The sequence below is a fragment of the Nerophis lumbriciformis genome, linkage group LG39, assembly GCF_033978685.3.
Source record: "Nerophis lumbriciformis linkage group LG39, RoL_Nlum_v2.1, whole genome shotgun sequence".
Lineage (NCBI taxonomy): Eukaryota > Metazoa > Chordata > Actinopteri > Syngnathiformes > Syngnathidae > Nerophis > Nerophis lumbriciformis.
In genome coordinates, this window is record NC_084586.2 from 12,567,686 (window position 1) to 12,587,876 (window position 20,191).

The following is a 20,191-nucleotide window of genomic DNA, read 5'->3' on the forward strand; positions in this document are numbered from 1 at the left end:
TGTTTATACTTTCAATTAACAAATTGAAGTCTTGTGAAAGGTTGACAGGATAACTGGCATTAACTGTCAAAATAATTTCAAACTATTGAAGTTCGCTTACAGAATAAACATGTCAATCAACCCATATGATTTTTGCTGTAATATTTTTGTTTTGAAAAGTCACTGTGACTGATAGAAAAGTGATGGTTTTAGCAACATTTTAACCTGTCTGAATGCTAATAATCATTTTGCGTCGGGGGGGGCGAAGCCTGAACCCCCACCAGGACTTTGTCCTGGACCTACCGGGGCCTGCGGCCCCTGGACCCTGGCTACTAGGTTTTTCTGATTTCAAAAGTTGGCAGGTATGGTGTCTTATTAGGTCCTCAGTGAGTCGTTTTTTTCCAACCGAATGTTCTCATTTTATTTTTGTAAAATTTTAGGGTTTTTTGCACGAAAAACGTCTTTATTTTCATGTAGCAAATGATTATTTTAATTAAAAAAAGTTTTGAATTTTGATTAATCACGATTGATCTCAGTCAAAAACTTGCTTGCATAATTTCAATGAACTCTGTTTTGACAAAATGCAATTGCTATACACACGTTTTGAAAAACTCAGTAAGAATTCTGATGTAAAGTCACGTCCAGGTGTATTTTGCAGCTAAATTTGCCAGGGACCACACCAGTGGGAGTGGTCTCATAATACATCCATAAACGTGGATGCATATGCAAAAGTGCAATATATTTATCTGTACAGTAACCTATTTATTTATATCTGCACTTTATTGCTCTTTTATCCTGCACTACCATGAGCTAATGCAACGAAATGTCGTTCTTATCTGTACTGTAAAGTTCAAATTTGAATGACAATCAAAAGGAAGTATAAGTCTTAAAATGTATCTTTGCACTTTCCACTGGTCAGGTACAGTAGCAAGTGTGGTCAAAATAAATCTACATTACATCTACATGATAATGCGATTAATTGCGTGCGATAACACGTTAACTTTGACTGGCCTGGAAATAAGACAACTTTTTTTGCATAGTAAGATCGCGACATAATCTTGTAGTATTGCAGAGGGGGAAAAGTCACAATAAAATGAGAATAAACTAAAAATACTGTATTAATGTTTGTACTTTTCTCGTAAAATTACACTATCCGTCTTGCATATTCAGTTTAACAACAATATTCTAACATGTTTGTTTTTTTTATCTCTGAGTCCAATCACTAAAATGTACAATTTATTCTTGTGATAATTTTTTTTTTTTTTTCAGAATATGACAATAGAAAAAAAAAATTATGTAGTCAGAGAAATATTTTGTATCCTAAAATTGCGACAAAATTGTGAAAACATTTCCAAAACAATTCATTATGATGTGGATAAAGTTCCAAAAAATCTTACTGCATGTTTTCTTTATCTGTATTCTTTTATTGGCAATATTCTCATAATATTATGCGTTGTTGTTTTTTTTAGTTCGTTCTTTTTTCCCCCTCATATTACACTTTTATTTTAAAAATTATTTTAAAATGACTTTATTCCTGTAAAATTAATGTTTGTTTTTCTAACCGCTTTATTCATTTAAAAAAAAAAATTTTTTTATGTAGTAAAAATTTGTTTTAATTCTAAAATGGCAAGATAATTGTCATAAAATTAAAGAAAACTCTTGCAATATTGCAACCATATTCTGGAGTTTTATTATGTCATAAAACCACTTGTTTTTATCCTGACACTGACACTTAATTGTACTAAAATAAAATAAACCTTCTTGTAAAATTGTGACTTAATTCTCATTGAAAAACATATTTTTCCTATAATATCACAAAAAGTAAAAAAAAAGTAAATTCAAAAAAAGTTGTAAGCTACTGCATTGTTTATGTTTTCCTGTAAATATTTAAATTTCCTTCATCAACATTATTCTATTAGTAATATTTTCATAACCTTATATTTTTTGTGAGTTTTTACCCCTCATATTACAATTTTGTTTTAAAAATAAGTCTTGTTATATTGCAACTTATACCCTTTTTGTTTTTCCTCATAACATTACAGCTTTATTCATTTAGAAAAATAACTTTTTGTTTTGTTCTAAAATTGCAAGACAAGTCTCATAAAATATAAGCAAATTCTTGCAATATTACAACCTTGTTATGTCCAAATAAAAAACATGTTTTTATCCTAAATCTGCAATTTAATCCTCATAAAATAAAATAAACTTCCTTGTAATATTGTGACTTAATTCCAATTGAAAAACATATTTTTCTTATAGTATCACAAAAAGTAAAAAAAAAAAAAAAAAAAAAATTAAAGTCGTAAGCCTACTGAGGCGGTATAGCTCGGTTGTTAGAGCGGCCGTGCCAGCAACTTGAGGGTTCCAGGTTCAATCCCCGCTTCTGCCATCCTAGTTACTGCCGTTGTGTCCTTGGGCAAGACACTTTACCCACCTGCTCCCAGTGCCACCCACACTGGTTTAAATGTAACTTAGATATTGGGTTTCACTATGTAAAAGGGCTTTGAGTCACTAGAGAAAAGCGCTATATAAATATAATTCACTTCACTACTGCATTGTTTATACGTTTTCCTGTAAAGATTTCAATTTCCTTCATCAACATTATTCTATTAGCAATATATTCATAACATAATATTTTTTGGTGAGTTTTTCTCATATTAACAATTTTATTTTAAAAATAGGTCTTGTAATATTGCAACTTTATTCCTCATTGTTTTCCTCATAATATTACAGTTTTATTCATTTAGAAAAATAACTTTTTTTTTTGTTCTAAAATTGCAAGATAAGTGTCATAAAATTAAAGAGAATTCTTGCAATATTGCAACCTTATGTCCAAGTAAAAAACATATTTTTATACAAAATCTGCAATTTAATTCTCATAAAATAAAATAAAACAAACATTCTTGTAATATTTTGACTTAATTATCATTGAAAAACATTTTTTCTTATAATATCACAAAAAGTAAAAAAAATAAAAAATTAAAAGTCGTAAGCCCACTGCATTGTTTATACGTTTTCCGGTAAAGATTTAAATTTTCTTAATCAACATTATTCTATTAGCAATATTTTTATAACATCATATTTTTAGTGAGTTTTTCTTTTATTACAATTTAATTTTAGAAATAGGTATTGTAATATTGCAACTTTATTCCTCATTGTTTACCTCATAATATTACAGCTTTATTCATTTAGAAAAATAACTTTTTTTTGTTCTAAAATTGCAAGTTAATGCCATAATGCCCCACATCTTTGGAACTTTTTGCCACCAGACCTTCGTAACTTAGACTCAATATCCCTCTTCAAATCAAGACTCAAAACACACCTGCTTATTCATTGTAATCATCTTTTCTTCTCTATCTTTGTTGTTGTTATTATTGTTGTTTTTATCCAATTTGATTTTATTGTTTCGATTTTGTACGGTGTCCTTGAGTGCCCAGAAAGGCGCCTTATAAATAAAATGTATTATTATTATTATTATTATAAAATTCAAGATAATTCTTGCAATATTGCAACCTTATGTCCAAGTAAAAAACATGTTTTTATACTAAATCTGCAATTTAATTCTCATAAAATAAAATAAAACAAACGTTCTTGTAATATTGTGACTTAATTCTGATAGTAAACCTTTTATTTATTGTATTATCAGAAACATTTTCAGACTCAGTGTTATTTTTTTTCTCTCCGGCGTGGCCCAAATACGCATTTGCTGCACGTCTGTTAATGGATGCGATTACTATTGCATCTTAAACCAACAGCCCTCGCCTCCCCTGCTTCTGCAGCACCGAGCATCGATTTCTCGTCCAGCCCGGCATCAGTCCTGCTCACCATGTTGCGGCGCTCACTGACCCAAAAACCCCCTCCATGTGTGTGTGCAAATGTGTGTGTTTGTGCTTCTCTCTGTTCCCAGGTTGACACAGATCACTGCATCGGTCTCACGTCAGCCTGTCTCCATTCTTTATAGCATTCCTATGAAAAAAAGAGGAGAGGGAGGGGAAAAGCGCATACACACACACACACACACACACACACACACACACACATACACATTTTCTCTCCTCCCCTCAGTGCAGGGCAGTGATCCATAGTAACAGGACGAGATGCTCATGCCCAGAGCACAGCTGAGGCTCCCCAGGGGAGCCCAGCGCCTGTGTACCTAAACAAACACACGCGCTTTACATGGCTCTGCGTCCATTTGCTATCCGCCCCTCGCCTTTAATTGTGTTTCCGTGTCAGCCCGCCTGTTTGCCTCGCCACCTGTGTGTGTGATTGACTGTGTGTGTGTGTGTGTGTGTGTGTGTGTGTGTGTGTGGGAGCCCGAGAGTGATGCTTGACATTTTCTGCAGCAGACTCTGTTCGGGTCAGTTTACTTCTCGCCTCCCCCGTCATTACCTCCAATAGGTCACTGTTAGCAGACTCGCTCAAACCAACAAGGCTTGGAGGGAAAGGTGGGGGTGTGGGTGGGGGTGTTGGAGGACTGCGCATGTGCGTTCTTGTCAGGCTGGTGTGCATCGAGGTTGGCGGGTGGGGACGGCGTGGCTTCTGGCTGTCAAATGTGCAGTGGACTATGTGGTGTGCGGGTGGAGGAAGACATCAGCACCTTGGAGAGCTCACCGTTCACTCGCTGCGTGTGTATAGTGCCACCATGAGGTTTAGTGGAGTACTGCCCCAGTTCATGTAAATACGTGGGACGTATAGAGCAGTGGTTCTTAACCTTGTTGGAGGTACTGAACCCCACCAGTTTCATATGCGCATTCACCCAACCCTTCTTTAGTGAAAAAAAATAAAATAAATGTTTTCAAATTCAAGACAAAGTTATATGTTTTTGGTAACACTTTAGTATGGGGAACATATTCTAAGTAACAAAGACTTAATTTAGAGTTATTTGGACACTAGGGGAACATATTCTAAGTAACAAAGACTTAATGTAGAGTGATTTGGACACTAGGGGAACATTTTCTAAGTACTCAGTGGCCTAGTGGTTAGAGTGCCCGCCCTGAGATCGGTAGGTTGTCAGTTCAAACCCCGGCCGAGTCATACCAAAGACTAAAAAATGGTACCCATACCTCCCTGCTTGGCACTCAGCGTCAAGGGTTGGAATTGGTGGTTAAATCACCAAAAATGATTCCTGGGCGCGGCCACCGCTGCTGCCCACTGCTCCCCTCACCTCCCAGGGGGTGAACATGGGGATGGGTCAAATGCAGAGGACACATTTCACCACACCTAGTGTGTGTGTGACAATCATTGGTACTTTAACTTTAACTTTAACTTTAATTTAGAGTTATTTGGACACTGGGGGAACATTTTCTAAGTAACAAAGACTTAATTTAGAGTTATTTGGACACTAGGGGGACATATTCTAAGTAACAAAGACTTAATTTAGAGTTATGTGGACACTATGGGAACATATTCTAAGTAACAGACTTAATTTAGAGTTATTTGTACACTAGGGGAACATATTCTAAGTAACAGACTTAATTTAGAGTTATTTGAACACTAGGGGAACATATTCTAAGTAACAAAGACTTAATTTAGAGTTATTTGGACACTAGGGGGACATATTCCAATTAACAAAGACTTAATTTAGAGTTATTTGGACACTATGGGAACATATTCTAAGTAACAGACTTAATTTAGAGTTATTTGGACACTAGGGGAACATATTCTAAGTAACAGACTTAATTTAGAGTTAATTGGTCACTAGGGGAACATATTCGAAGTAACAAAGACTTAATTTAGAGTTATTTGGACACTAGGGGAACATATTCTAAGTAAAAAAGACTTAATTTAGAGTTATTTGGACACTAGGGGAACATATTCTAAGTAACAGACTTAATTTAGAGTTATTTGGACACTAGGGGAACATATTCTAAGTAACAAAGACTTAATTTAGAGTTATTTGGACACTAGGGGGACATATTCTACATAAGAAAGACTTAATTTAGAGTTATTTGGACACTAGGGGGACATATTCTACATAAGAAAGACTTAATTTAGAGTTATTTGGACACTAGGGGAACATATTCCAAGTAACAAAGACTTAATTTAGAGTTATTTGGACACTAGGGGGACATATTCTAAGTAACAAAAACTTAATTTAGAGTTATTTGGACACTAGGGGGACATATTCTAAGTAACAAAGACTAAATTTTGAGTTATTTGGACACTAGGGGAACATATTCTAAGTAACAAAGACTTAATTTAGAGTTATTTGGACACTATGGGAACATATTCTAAGTAACAGACTTAATTTAGAGTTATTTGGACACTAGGGGAACATATTCTAAGTAACAAAGACTTAATTTAGAGTTATTTGGACACTAGGGGGACATATTCTAAGTAACAAAGACTTAATTTAGAGTTATTTGGACACTAGAGGAACATATTTTAAGTAACAAAGACTTAATGTAGAGTGATTTGGACACTAGGGGAACATTTTCTAAGTAATAAAGACTTAATTTAGAGTTATTTGGACACTATGGGAACATATTCTAAATACCAGACTTAAATTAGAGTTATTTGGACACTAGGGGAACATATTCTAAGTAACAAAGACTTAATTTAGAGTTATTTGGACACTAGGGGAACATATTCTAAGTAACAAAGACTTAATTTAGAGTTATTTGGACACTAGGGGAACATATTCTAAGTAACAAAGACTTAATTTAGAGTTATTTGGACACTAGGGGGACATATTCTAAGTAATAAAGACTTAATTTAGAGTTATTTGGACATTAGGGAAACATATTCTAAGTAAAAAGACTTAATTTAGAGTTATTTGGACACTAGGGGAACATTTTCTAAGTAATAAAGACTTAATTTAGAGTTATTTGGACACTATGGGAACATATTCTAAGTAACAGACTTAATTTAGAGTTATTTGGACACTAGGGGAACATATTCTAAGTAACAAAGACTTAATTTAGAGTTATTTGGACACTAGGGGGACATATTCTAAGTAACAAAGACTTAATTTAGAGTTATTTGGACACTAGGGGGACATATTCTAAGTAACAAATACTTAATTTAGAGTTATTTGGACACTAGGGGAACATATTCTAAGTAACAAAGACTTAATTTAGAGTTATTTGGACACTAGGGGGACATATTCTAAGTAACAAAGACTTAATTTAGAGTTATTTGGACACTAGGGGAACATATTTTAAGTAACAAAGACTTAATGTAGAGTGATTTGGACACTAGGGGAACATTTTCTAAGTAATAAAGACTTAATTTAGAGTTATTTGGACACTAGGGGAACACATTCTAAGTAACAAAGACTAAATTTTGAGTTATTTGGACACTAGGGGAACATATTCTAAGTAACAGACTTAATTTAGAGTTATTTGGACACTAGGGGAACATATTCCAAGTAACAAAGACTTAATTTAGAGTTATTTGGACACTAGGGGAACATATTCCAAGTAACAAAGACTTAATTTAGAGTTATTTGGACACTAGGGGAACATATTCTAAGTAACAAAGACTTAATGTAGAGTGATTTGGACACTAGGGGAACATTTTCTAAGTAATAAAGACTTAATTTAGAGTTATTTGGACACTAGGGGAACACATTCTAAGTAACAAAGACTACATTTTGAGTTATTTGGACACTAGGGGAACATATTCTAAGTAACAGACTTAATTTAGAGTTATTTGGATACTAGGGGAACATATTCCAAGTAACAAAGACTTAATTTAGAGTTATTTGGACACTAGGGGAACATATTTTAAGTAACAAAGACTTAATGTAGAGTGATTTGGACACCAGGGGAACATTTTCTAAGCAATAAAGACTTAATTTAGAGTTATTTGGACACTATGGGAACATATTCTAAGTAACAGACTTAATTTAGAGTTATTTGGACACTAGGGGAACATATTCTAAGTAACAAAGACTTAATTTAGAGTTATTTGGACACTAGGGGAACATATTCCAAGCAACAAAGACTAAATTTAGAGTTATTTAGACACTAGGGGAACATATTCTAAGTAACAAAGACTTAATTTAGAGTTATTTGGACACTAGGGGAACATTTTCTAAGTAATAAAGACTTAATTTAGAGTTATTTGGACACTAGGGGAACATATTCTAAGTAACAAAGACTTAATTTAGAGTTATTTGGACACTAGGGGAACATTTTCTAAGTAATAAAGACTTAATTTAGAGTTATTTGGACACTAGGGGAACACATTCTAAGTAACAAAGACTACATTTTGAGTTATTTGGACACTAGGGGAACATTTTCTAAGTAACAGACTTAATTTAGAGTTATTTGGACACTATGGGAACATATTCTAAGTAACATACTTAATTTAGAGTTATTTGGACACTATGGGAACATATTCTAAGTAACAGACTTAATTTAGAGTTATTTGGTCACTAGGGGAACATATTCTAAGTAACAAAGACTTAATTTAGAGTTATTTGGACACTAGGGGGACATATTCTAAGTAACAAAGACTTAATTTAGAGTTATTTGGACACTAGGGGGACATATTCTAAGTAACAAATACTTAATTTAGAGTTATTTGGACACTATGGGAACATATTCTAAGTAACAAAGACTTAATTTAGAGTTATTTGGACACTAGGGGAACATATTCTAAGTAACAAAGACTTAATGTAGAGTGATTTGGACACTAGGGGAACATTTTCTAAGTAATAAAGACTTAATTTAGAGTTATTTGGACACTAGGGGAACACATTCTAAGTAACAAAGACTAAATTTTGAGTTATTTGGACACTAGGGGAACATATTCTAAGTAACAGACTTAATTTAGAGTTATTTGGACACTAGGGGAACATATTCCAAGTAACAAAGACTTAATTTAGAGTTATTTGGACACTAGGGGGACATATTCTAAGTAACAAAGACTTAATGTAGAGTGATTTGGACACTAGGGGAACATTTTCTAAGTAATAAAGACTTAATTTAGAGTTATTTGGACACTAGGGGAACACATTCTAAGTAACAAAGACTACATTTTGAGTTATTTGGACACTAGGGGAACATATTCTAAGTAACAGACTTAATTTAGAGTTATTTGGATACTAGGGGAACATATTCCAAGTAACAAAGACTTAATTTAGAGTTATTTGGACACTAGGGGAACATATTTTAAGTAACAAAGACTTAATGTAGAGTGATTTGGACACTAGGGGAACATTTTCTAAGTAATAAAGACTTAATTTAGAGTTATTTGGACACTATGGGAACATATTCTATGTAACAGACTTAATTTAGAGTTATTTGGACACTAGGGGAACATATTCTAAGTAACAAAGACTTAATTTAGAGTTATTTGAACACTAGGGGAACATATTCCAAGCAACAAAGACTAAATTTAGAGTTATTTGGACACTAGGGGAACACATTCTAAGTAACAAAGACTACATTTTGAGTTATTTGGACACTAGGGGAACATATTCTAAGTAACAGACTTAATTTAGAGTTATTTGGATACTAGGGGAACATATTCCAAGTAACAAAGACTTAATTTAGAGTTATTTGGACACTAGGGGAACATATTTTAAGTAACAAAGACTTAATGTAGAGTGATTTGGACACCAGGGGAACATTTTCTAAGCAATAAAGACTTAATTTAGAGTTATTTGGACACTATGGGAACATATTCTAAGTAACAGACTTAATTTAGAGTTATTTGGACACTAGGGGAACATATTCTAAGTAACAAAGACTTAATTTAGAGTTATTTGGACACTAGGGGAACATATTCCAAGCAACAAAGACTAAATTTAGAGTTATTTAGACACTAGGGGAACATATTCTAAGTAACAAAGACTTAATTTAGAGTTATTTGGACACTAGGGGAACATTTTCTAAGTAATAAAGACTTAATTTAGAGTTATTTGGACACTAGGGGAACATATTCTAAGTAACAAAGACTTAATTTAGAGTTATTTGGACACTAGGGGAACATTTTCTAAGTAATAAAGACTTAATTTAGAGTTATTTGGACACTAGGGGAACACATTCTAAGTAACAAAGACTACATTTTGAGTTATTTGGACACTAGGGGAACATTTTCTAAGTAACAGACTTAATTTAGAGTTATTTGGACACTATGGGAACATATTCTAAGTAACATACTTAATTTAGAGTTATTTGGACACTATGGGAACATATTCTAAGTAACAGACTTAATTTAGAGTTATTTGGTCACTAGGGGAACATATTCTAAGTAACAAAGACTTAATTTAGAGTTATTTGGACACTAGGGGGACATATTCTAAGTAACAAAGACTTAATTTAGAGTTATTTGGACACTAGGGGGACATATTCTAAGTAACAAATACTTAATTTAGAGTTATTTGGACACTATGGGAACATATTCTAAGTAACAAAGACTTAATTTAGAGTTATTTGGACACTAGGGGAACATATTCTAAGTAACAAAGACTTAATGTAGAGTGATTTGGACACTAGGGGAACATTTTCTAAGTAATAAAGACTTAATTTAGAGTTATTTGGACACTAGGGGAACACATTCTAAGTAACAAAGACTAAATTTTGAGTTATTTGGACACTAGGGGAACATATTCTAAGTAACAGACTTAATTTAGAGTTATTTGGACACTAGGGGAACATATTCCAAGTAACAAAGACTTAATTTAGAGTTATTTGGACACTAGGGGGACATATTCTAAGTAACAAAGACTTAATGTAGAGTGATTTGGACACTAGGGGAACATTTTCTAAGTAATAAAGACTTAATTTAGAGTTATTTGGACACTAGGGGAACACATTCTAAGTAACAAAGACTACATTTTGAGTTATTTGGACACTAGGGGAACATATTCTAAGTAACAGACTTAATTTAGAGTTATTTGGATACTAGGGGAACATATTCCAAGTAACAAAGACTTAATTTAGAGTTATTTGGACACTAGGGGAACATATTTTAAGTAACAAAGACTTAATGTAGAGTGATTTGGACACTAGGGGAACATTTTCTAAGTAATAAAGACTTAATTTAGAGTTATTTGGACACTATGGGAACATATTCTATGTAACAGACTTAATTTAGAGTTATTTGGACACTAGGGGAACATATTCTAAGTAACAAAGACTTAATTTAGAGTTATTTGAACACTAGGGGAACATATTCCAAGCAACAAAGACTAAATTTAGAGTTATTTGGACACTAGGGGAACATATTCTAAGTAACAAAGACTTAATTTAGAGTTATTTGGACACTAGGGGAACATTTTCTAAGTAATAAAGACTTAATTTAGAGTTATTTGGACACTAGGGGAACACATTCTAAGTAACAAAGACTACATTTTGAGTTATTTGGACACTAGGGGAACATTTTCTAAGTAACAGACTTAATTTAGAGTTATTTGGACACTATGGGAACATATTCTAAGTAACAGACTTAATTTAGAGTTATTTGGACACTATGGGAACATATTCTAAGTAACAGACTTAATTTTGAGTTATTTGGACACTAGGGGAACATATTCTAAGTAACAAAGACTTAATTTGAAGTTATTTGGACACTAGGAGAACATATTCTAAGTAACAAAGACTAAAGTTTGAGTTATTTGGACACTAGGGGAACATATTCTAAGTAACAGACTTAATTTAGAGTTATTTGGACACTAGGGGAACATATTCTAAGTAACAAAGACTTAATTTGAAGTTATTTGGACACTAGGAGAACACATTCTAAGTAACAAAGACTTAATTTAGAGTTATTTGGACACTAGGGGAACATATTCTAAGTAACAAATACTTAATTTAGAGTTATTTGGACACTAGGGGGACATATTCTAAGTAACAAAGACTTAATTTAGAGTTATTTGGACACTAAGAGAACATATTCTAAGTAATAAAGACTTAATTTAGAGTTATTTGGTAAGGATTAGGGTCAGGGTTAGAGGGTTAGGGTTATAATAAAGCCATGCCGAATAAGGCATTAATAAGTTCTTAATAATGACTAGTTAAGAGCCAATATGTTACTAATTTGCATGTTAATAAGCAACTAATTAATGGTGAATATGTTCCCCATACTAAAGTGTTACCATGTTTTTTTTACTGGTGCACAAAAGGAACCGTGAATGAACATCACCTTGTTCAAACAACAAAACCAACACAGTGCATAAACTCACAACAAATTACACACCTGCAAACCAGTCAGCTGTTGCCGTATCCGTAATACGCTGATAGGGAGAAGTTTGTATTTACACGATAAGTCGGGTGTGTCTTGACCTCACCGAACCCCTGAGCCCGACTCACCGAACCCCTAGGGTTCGATCGAACCCAGGTTAAGAACCACTGATATAGAGGTACATTGACGTCATCCATTTGTGTTCATCGACTGGAGGTGTTTGTGTGCTTCCTTCCTTCTTTCCCTCCTCCGCCCTAAACACACCTTTCTCTCACTTTCATTTACTAAACATCTGCTGCTGCTGCCTCGCTTTTTTCTTCTGTCTCTCTGCATCTCTCGTCTGTCCCTGTGCATATGTTAATGGCGCTCTGGGCTATGTGTAGGTAAAGGCCCAGAGACCATCTTTGCGGGTTCAGGTCTCAATGATAATGAGTGGCACACGGTGAGGGTAGTCCGGCGCGGCAAGAGCCTCAAGCTCACCGTGGACGACCTGCAGCCTGTTGAAGGTAACCACAACTTGTTTTTGTTCCTCACCCTTGTTTAGCATATATAACACTTTCAATAACCACAAATCTATGAACTGTGCTAATTCCAATGTGTTTCTGGTGCAAACACAAGCTAATAATTAATGTTGTGTTTACATACTAGATTGCTGTGAAACACGTTTTGTTATTACTGATTGGTGATGAAACAATATATTAAATTCAGTGTATTTTTATTTGGTTAAGGGTTTTTTTTTTAGCTGGAAATGACACAGGACAGTGGCAAGATACAATAAAATGATTTGTAAAGAGCTATGTATATGAAAATGTCATTATATTCTAAAGTACCAGCTTAAAAAACACTATGTATATGAAAATATTTCATTATATTTTATATTCTAAACTTTTAGTTTAGAATATAGATATATCTAATCATTAGTTTACATGATTAGATAACGTTTAAAAGATTCACACTTTTTCCGGTCAAAATTTCAATAATTATTTGCATTTAGTAAAAAAAAAAAAAAAAATTAAGTATTTTATTAACACACACTTTTCCCAGGCTTTTGCGGACCACATACAATGATGTGGCGGGCCAGATCTGGCCCCCGGGCCTTGAGTTTGACACCTGCACTGCGAAAAGTCAGTGTTCAAAAACAAGAAAAAAAAACACAAAAATTAGAGGTATTTTATTTGAACTAAGCAAAATTATCTGCCAATAGAACAAGAACATTTGGCTTGACAAGGCTTTCCAAAACAAGTCAAATTAGCTAACCTCAATGAACTAAAAAAATACCTTAAAATAAGTATATTCTCACTAATAACAAGTGCACTTTTCTTGGTAGAAAAAAATGAGACATTTTTGCTCAATATGTTGAAAAATATTCTTAAATGAAGTAAATGCTAGTGCCATTATCTTGACATAATGATATGCGCTCGGCATTACATTTCTTGAAACCAGCAAACTTATACTAAAAACTAATGTATTGTTCTTAATGGAAAGGCAACAAGGCAACCGCTTGTTACTCTCGGGGTCTCCTAGCCCGGGGGTCGGCAACCCGCGGCTCTGGAGCCGCATGCGGCTCTTTAGCGCCGCCCTTGTGGCTCTCTGGAGCTTTATCAAAAATGTATGAAAAATGGAAAAAGATGAGGGCAAAAAAATATATTTTTTGTGTTAATATGGTTTCTGTAGGAGGAAAAACATGACACAAACCTCCCTAATTGTTATAAAGCACACTGTTTATATTAAACATGCTTCACTGATTCGAGTATTTGGGGAGCGCCGTTTTGTCCTACTAATTTTGGCGGTCCTTGAACTCACCTTAGTTTGTTTACATGTATAACTTTCTCCGATTTTCGAGGACGTGTTTTATGCCACTTCTTTTTCTGTCTCATTTTGTCCACCAAACTTTTAACGTTGTGCGTGAATGCACAAAGGTGAGTTTTGTTGATGTTATTGACTTGTGTGGAGTGCTAATCGGGCATATTTGGTCAATGCATGACTGCAAGCTAATCGATGCTAACATGCTATTTAGGCTAGCTATATGTACATATTGCATCATTATGCCTCATTTGTAGCTATATTTGAGCTCATTTAGTTTCCTTTAAGTCCTCTTAATTCAATTTATATCTCATGACACACTATCTGTATGTAATATGGCTTTTAATTTTTTGTGGCTCCAGACAGATTTGTTTTTGTATTTTTGGTCCAATATGGCTCTTTCAACATTTTGGGTTGCCGACCCCTGTCCTAGCCGCTCAGGCAAATCATATTGTCTAAAAATGCATTTTTCCATGGATAACATGACATCATCGCGCCAAGTGCGTGCTCTTTCAGTCAATTAGTGTGCATATATACAGCCTGGGCCCCCGGCCAAATTTTTTTAAATTGTAATTTTGAAGAATTTATCTGAATGTGCATGAACTATTTCTGTTCAAAATTGTTTGAAATGTCACATGTTAACTGTTTTTTTTTTTTCATGCTTGAAATAAGAAATTGTTACTTTAAAAAAAGCAGTTTTATACTTGTGAGTGTTGATGACACAGCTTTGCAACAGTTGATATTCTAGTTTCAAGCATGTTTTACTCAATATAGGTCATGAAATCTCAGCAACAAGCTGTAATATCTTACTGAGATCATTTAGGACCAAAACACTTAAAACAAGTAAAACACTCTAATATAAAATATGCTTAGTGAGAAGAATTATCTTATCAGACAGAAAATAAGAAAATATAACCCTTATTTGAGATATTTAATCTTAGCCATTTACTTGTGTCATTTCCAGATCAGCAATGACAATTGAACTGACAAAAATACACCTTAGCTGAAGAATATGAGGGCTTAGCTGACGTGGTTACCATTGGTCAAATTTACCCCCACCACCAGGTCAAATGGCGGGCGACCACACACAGCTGGAGTTCCACAATGTGGAGACGGGCATCGTGACAGAGAAGCGCTTCATGCCGGCCGTGCCCTCCAACTTCATCGGGCACCTGCAGGGTCTGGCGCTGAACGGCATGCCGTACATCGACCTGTGCAAGAACGGCGACATCGACTACTGCGAGCTCAACGCCGTCATCGGCTACAAGAGCATCGTGGCCGACCCCGTCACCTTCCGCTCGCGCTCCAGCTTCGTCACGCTGCCCACGCTGCAGGCCTACTACTCCATGCACCTCTTCATGCAGTTCAAGACCACCTCGCCCGACGGACTCGTCCTCTTCAACCGAGGGGACGGCAATGACTTCATCGTGGTCGAGCTGGTTAAAGGGTGAGCTCTCCGCCGCGTCATCTTCACGTCTTCTTCTTGTTGATCTTCTTCTCCCCTCGCTGTAGCTACCTTCACTACATCTCTGATCTGGGCAATGGAGCCCACCTAATCAAGGGCAACTCCAACAGTCCCTTGAATGACAATCACTGGCACAACGTGCACATTTCCCGAGACACCAACAACCTTCACACAGTCAAGATCGACACCAAAGTCACCACGCAGACGACCATGGGCGCCAAGAATCTCGACTTGAAGGGTAAGCAGCATTTTATTGACCTCTGTCATTGAGACTCTTTCTGGATTGATTGAGACTTGTATTAGTAGATTGCACAGTACAGTACATATTCCGTACAATTGACCACTAAATGGTAACACCCGAATACGTTTTTCAACTTGTTTAAGTCGGGATCCACTTAAATCAATTCATGGTACAAATATATACTATCATCATAATGCAGTCATCACACAAGTTAATCATCAGAGTATCACATACTTGCCAACCTTGAGACCTCCGATTTCGGGAGGTGGGGGGCGGGGGTGGGCGTGGTCGGGGGCGTGGCTAAAAGGGGAGGGGTATATTTACAGCTAGAATTCACCAAGTCAAGTATTTCATATATATATATATATATATATATATATTAGGGATGTCCCGATCCAGGTTTTTGCACTTCCGATCCGATACCGATATTGTTTTTGCATTTCCAATCCGATACAGATACTGACCGATACTGATACTGACCGATACTGGCCTATCCGAGCATGTATTAAAGTTTAAAGTTATTTAGCCTACTTAGTTGTCAGAATCATGTTGAAAAGGGTTTTAGTACTCTTGATAACAACTAGCCAGCTGAATTAGGGGAGTTTGAATAATACACAATGGTTGGTAACAAGAAACTGACCTGTTTATTCAAGGATAAACACAAAATAGACAAAATTATACATGACAAACAGAAATGGCATCATTGAACTAGGGCTGGGCGATATGGCCTTTTTTTAATATTGCGATACACAATATATATCTCCATATTTTGCCTTAGCCTTGAATGAACACTTGATGCATATAATCACAGCAGTATGATGATTCTATGTGTTTTGATTGATTGATTGAGACTTTTATTAGTAGGTTGCACAGTGAAGTACATATTCCGTACAATTGACCACTAAATGGTAACACCCCAATAAGTTTTTCAACTTGTTTAAGTCGGGGTCCACTTAAATTGATTCATGATACAGATATATACTATCAGATATATACTATCATCATAATACAGTCATCACACAAGATAATCACATTGAATTATTTACATTATTTATAATCCAGGGTGTGGAGGGGGGCGCCGGATGTAAGTGTCAAAAAGACAGCCAAAAGAGTTTGATAGGCGAGCACCTTAGAGGGAGCGTTGCTCGCACGGCTGCGCTAGCAGCACAGCTAACGTTAGCCATGCTGCTACCTCTCTGCTCGGGGAGGACGTATACGTATGTGACGTACGACGTGACAGTATGTGACGTATGTAAGAAGGTGCGCTTGTCTGTCTGTGAGAGGGAGACACAGGAAAGAGTGAGAAGAGCCTGTCGTGTAATGCCAGCTGCTAATAGCAACTGCGTGAGAATTCACAGACGTGTGGATGTGTTGAAGGTGTGCTGGAAAAAGCGGAACAGAGATTACGGAGCGGCAGAAAAGTGGAATGTATTATTTAAATCGGTGCGTTGGAAAACACGGACCGAAGTTTTTTTTAAAACTGGATCTGGATCGGCATTTTCCCATGCCTTGCCGATACGCAATTTTTGGCAAATATCGGCAGCCGATCCGATCCAAATATCGGATCGGACATCCCTAATATATATATATATATATATATATATATATATATAAGAAATACTTGACGTTCAGTGAATTCTAGATATATATATATATATATATATTTATTTTATTATATATATATATATATATATATATATATATATATATATATATATATATATATATATATATAAAATAAATACTTGAATTTCAGTGTTCATTTATTTACACATATACACACACATAACACTCATCTACTCGTTGTTGAGTTAAGGGTTGAATTGTCCATCCTTGTTCTATTCTCTGTCACTATTTTTCGAACCGTGCTGAACACCCTCTTTGATGCATTGCTGTGTGGCACGCACAAAAGTGCTTTCATCAAATGCACTAGATGGCAGTATTGTCCTGTTTAAGAGTGTCACAACATTGCTGTTTACGGCAGACGAACTGCTTTACGGTATACAAAAAAGTGACTGCTGTTGTTGTGTGTTGTTGCCGCGCTGGGAGGACGTTAATGAAACTGCCTAACAATAAACCCACATAAGAAACCAAGAACTCGCCCTCCATCATTCTACAGTTATAACGTCATTGGGCAGGTACGCTTTTTTATATTGTGGAGGACCTGAGTCCGCCTGAATTTCGGGAGATTTTCGGGAGAAAATTTGTCCCGGGAGGTTTTCGGGAGAGGCGCTGAATTTCGGGAGTCTCCCGGAAAATCCGGGAGGGTTGGCAAGTATGGAGTATCATCATTGAATTATTTACAATTATTTACATTATTTACAATCCTGGTGTGGGGGTTAGGTTTGGTTGATATCAGCACTTCGGTCATCAACAATTGCATCATCAGAGAAATGGACATTGAAACAGTGTAGGTCTGACTTCGTAGGATATGTACAGCAAGTAGTGGACATAGAGAGATCAGAAAGCATAAGAACAAGTATATACATTTGATTATTTACATTTGATTATTTACAATCCGGGGAGGTGGGATGTGGTGGGGGGAGGGGGTTAGTCTAGGGTTGCAGTTGCCTGGAGGTGTTCTTTTAGTGCGGTTTTGAAGGAGGATAGAGATGCACTTTCTTTTACACCTGTTGGGAGTGCATTCCATATTGATGTGGCATAGAAGGAGAACACAGGTTGCAGTTTTGTTTGGATTGCATTCAATGCCAAGGAACTCAGCCAATCAGCGTAAAAATATATATTTTTAAACTGGATTACACGGTGGAACCCGCTCATGTCGACAACCCGTCTCCCACTGTTCTAATCCATCTGCTTTTGTCCGTACCTATGGCGTCACATTAGTGCCAAAAATCCAAGCGCATAAAAACTGTTATCGCGCGCTGATTCTCCACGTCGTGCGCGCGCGCGACACCCTTTTGCGCGCGCGTGGTGCCTTTCTGAGCGCTGTCATGTTTCGTTTTGGCACTTTGGGGGCGGGTATGCTTAGACGGCCCCTTCTTTCTGATTGGTCAGGCGAAAGATGCTCAGAGCCAATCAGAAGTATAGCAGGGCGGGTCATCGTCAATATGTATCAAGATTTACGGAGGAAGAAGTGGATAAAAACATGTCGTGCGCTGATGAAGGTTATTTCATACCACATAAACACAATACAGGGTAATACAAAATGTGACCCAAATAAATAATAAGACAACAAACACCATAATCACATCTTTCAGCCAGAACTGGTCCACCAGCAATAACATCCAACCATAACATTATTTTATATTTTCACTTCTTCTTGAACATTTGTCTTTTGATTCAGCCATAAAATTAATGAAATAATCTTTTAATTTTGTTTTTAAAATGTTAAAAATAGCCTTTTAATAATGTATTCTGAAACTGTCAGGCTTGGACGAAGGAAGGGACTCAGATGCAGAGATGTGATTCCAAATAAAGCTTTTATTTTGAAAAACTCTTTAAGCCTCCAGAGCCGAGTAAATTCAAATACGATGAAAATGACAAAAATAGCTATCGACAAAATGTTCCAAAAGGGAAAAACCGAAAATCACTCCAAAAGGAGGAAATACAAAAATAAGGACAATATAATTAGCACCGTATCTGTTATCAAAAAGCTTTAACAAAAAACGCTCCAACAGGAGGAATAAAATAAAGACTATAAAACTTAACTACTCTAATAAATGTAAACAAAAAATCACTCAAAAAACTTTGAGGAAAAATCTTTAAGGAAAAATTATTACTCACCACTGCGGTAGAAAAAGGTAGAATAACAAAAGTCGCTCTGAGGGAGGAGAAAAAGTTAATTCAAAATTACAGCGTGGGATATTCTGGAAGCAAGGACGTAGACGTGGTACAAGGCAAGGCATGGACATGAACATGAACATGGAACGCAAGACAGGCACGAAAGCTCGAGACAATCTGGCACAGAACAAGGGGAGACATGGGCTTATAAAGAACATGAGGGTAATGGGAAACAGGTGGAAACAGGAATGACGTCAGACTGGTGACACAAGAGGAAGGACCCGTGATCTGAAACAAGAGGAGTTGCTTTTCAAAATAAAACATGTAAATCACAAGACAGAAAAAACCAAGACAAGACTTCCCTCACCGCGGTGTGACAGAAACAGTTTAAAATAATCAGAGAACTGACTAACACTGACCCTACACAACTAAGTTGCACAATTAAGTCTTCTTTTTTTTTTAAGCGAAAGAGGTAATTTCAACAGGTACAGCATCCTATGTCATATCTACATGTAATAAGATTTGTAACAAGGCAAACCGTTTGTAAATTGGTCGAAAATCGAGCAAGTTATGGTAATTTAATTAGTACATGTACCATCGACATCAATGTAATGATTGAGGCTAGCTGTCCGAGGTAAGATGGCTACAACGTTGCTACGCTGGAGAATGATTGGTCATATGAAAAATGCTCAGAGCCAATCAGAAAGGAGGGGCCGTCTAAGCATACCCGCCCCCAAAGTGCCAAAAAGAAACATGACAGCGCGAGGAGAGATGCCAGGAGTACACAGAGAGCGCACAAACCGAGACGGCGCAAAAGGGTGTCGCGC

At 35.8% G+C, this 20,191-nt stretch overlaps 1 protein-coding gene and 1 long non-coding RNA gene across 18 annotated transcripts in view; one reads left to right on the top strand and one right to left on the bottom strand.

Moving 5' to 3' along the window:
- nrxn1a (neurexin 1a) overlaps positions 1-20,191 on the top strand; it is a 294,437-nt gene that overhangs the window by 214,181 nt on the left and 60,065 nt on the right. For all 17 annotated transcript variants that reach the window (XM_061931896.1, XM_061931907.1, XM_061931900.1 and 14 more), the window contains 3 exons: positions 12,498-12,620; positions 14,983-15,364; positions 15,430-15,620. In XM_061931896.1, the coding sequence (XP_061787880.1) occupies positions 12,498-12,620; positions 14,983-15,364; positions 15,430-15,620 (696 nt within the window). The remainder of the gene's footprint in view (positions 1-12,497; positions 12,621-14,982; positions 15,365-15,429; positions 15,621-20,191) is intronic.
- On the bottom strand, positions 2,640-3,266 carry LOC140677624 (uncharacterized). Its single transcript, XR_012049415.1, has 2 exons — positions 3,143-3,266; positions 2,640-2,697 (listed from the first exon to the last, which is right to left on the bottom strand). It is a non-coding gene; the product is annotated as an uncharacterized lncRNA (long non-coding RNA).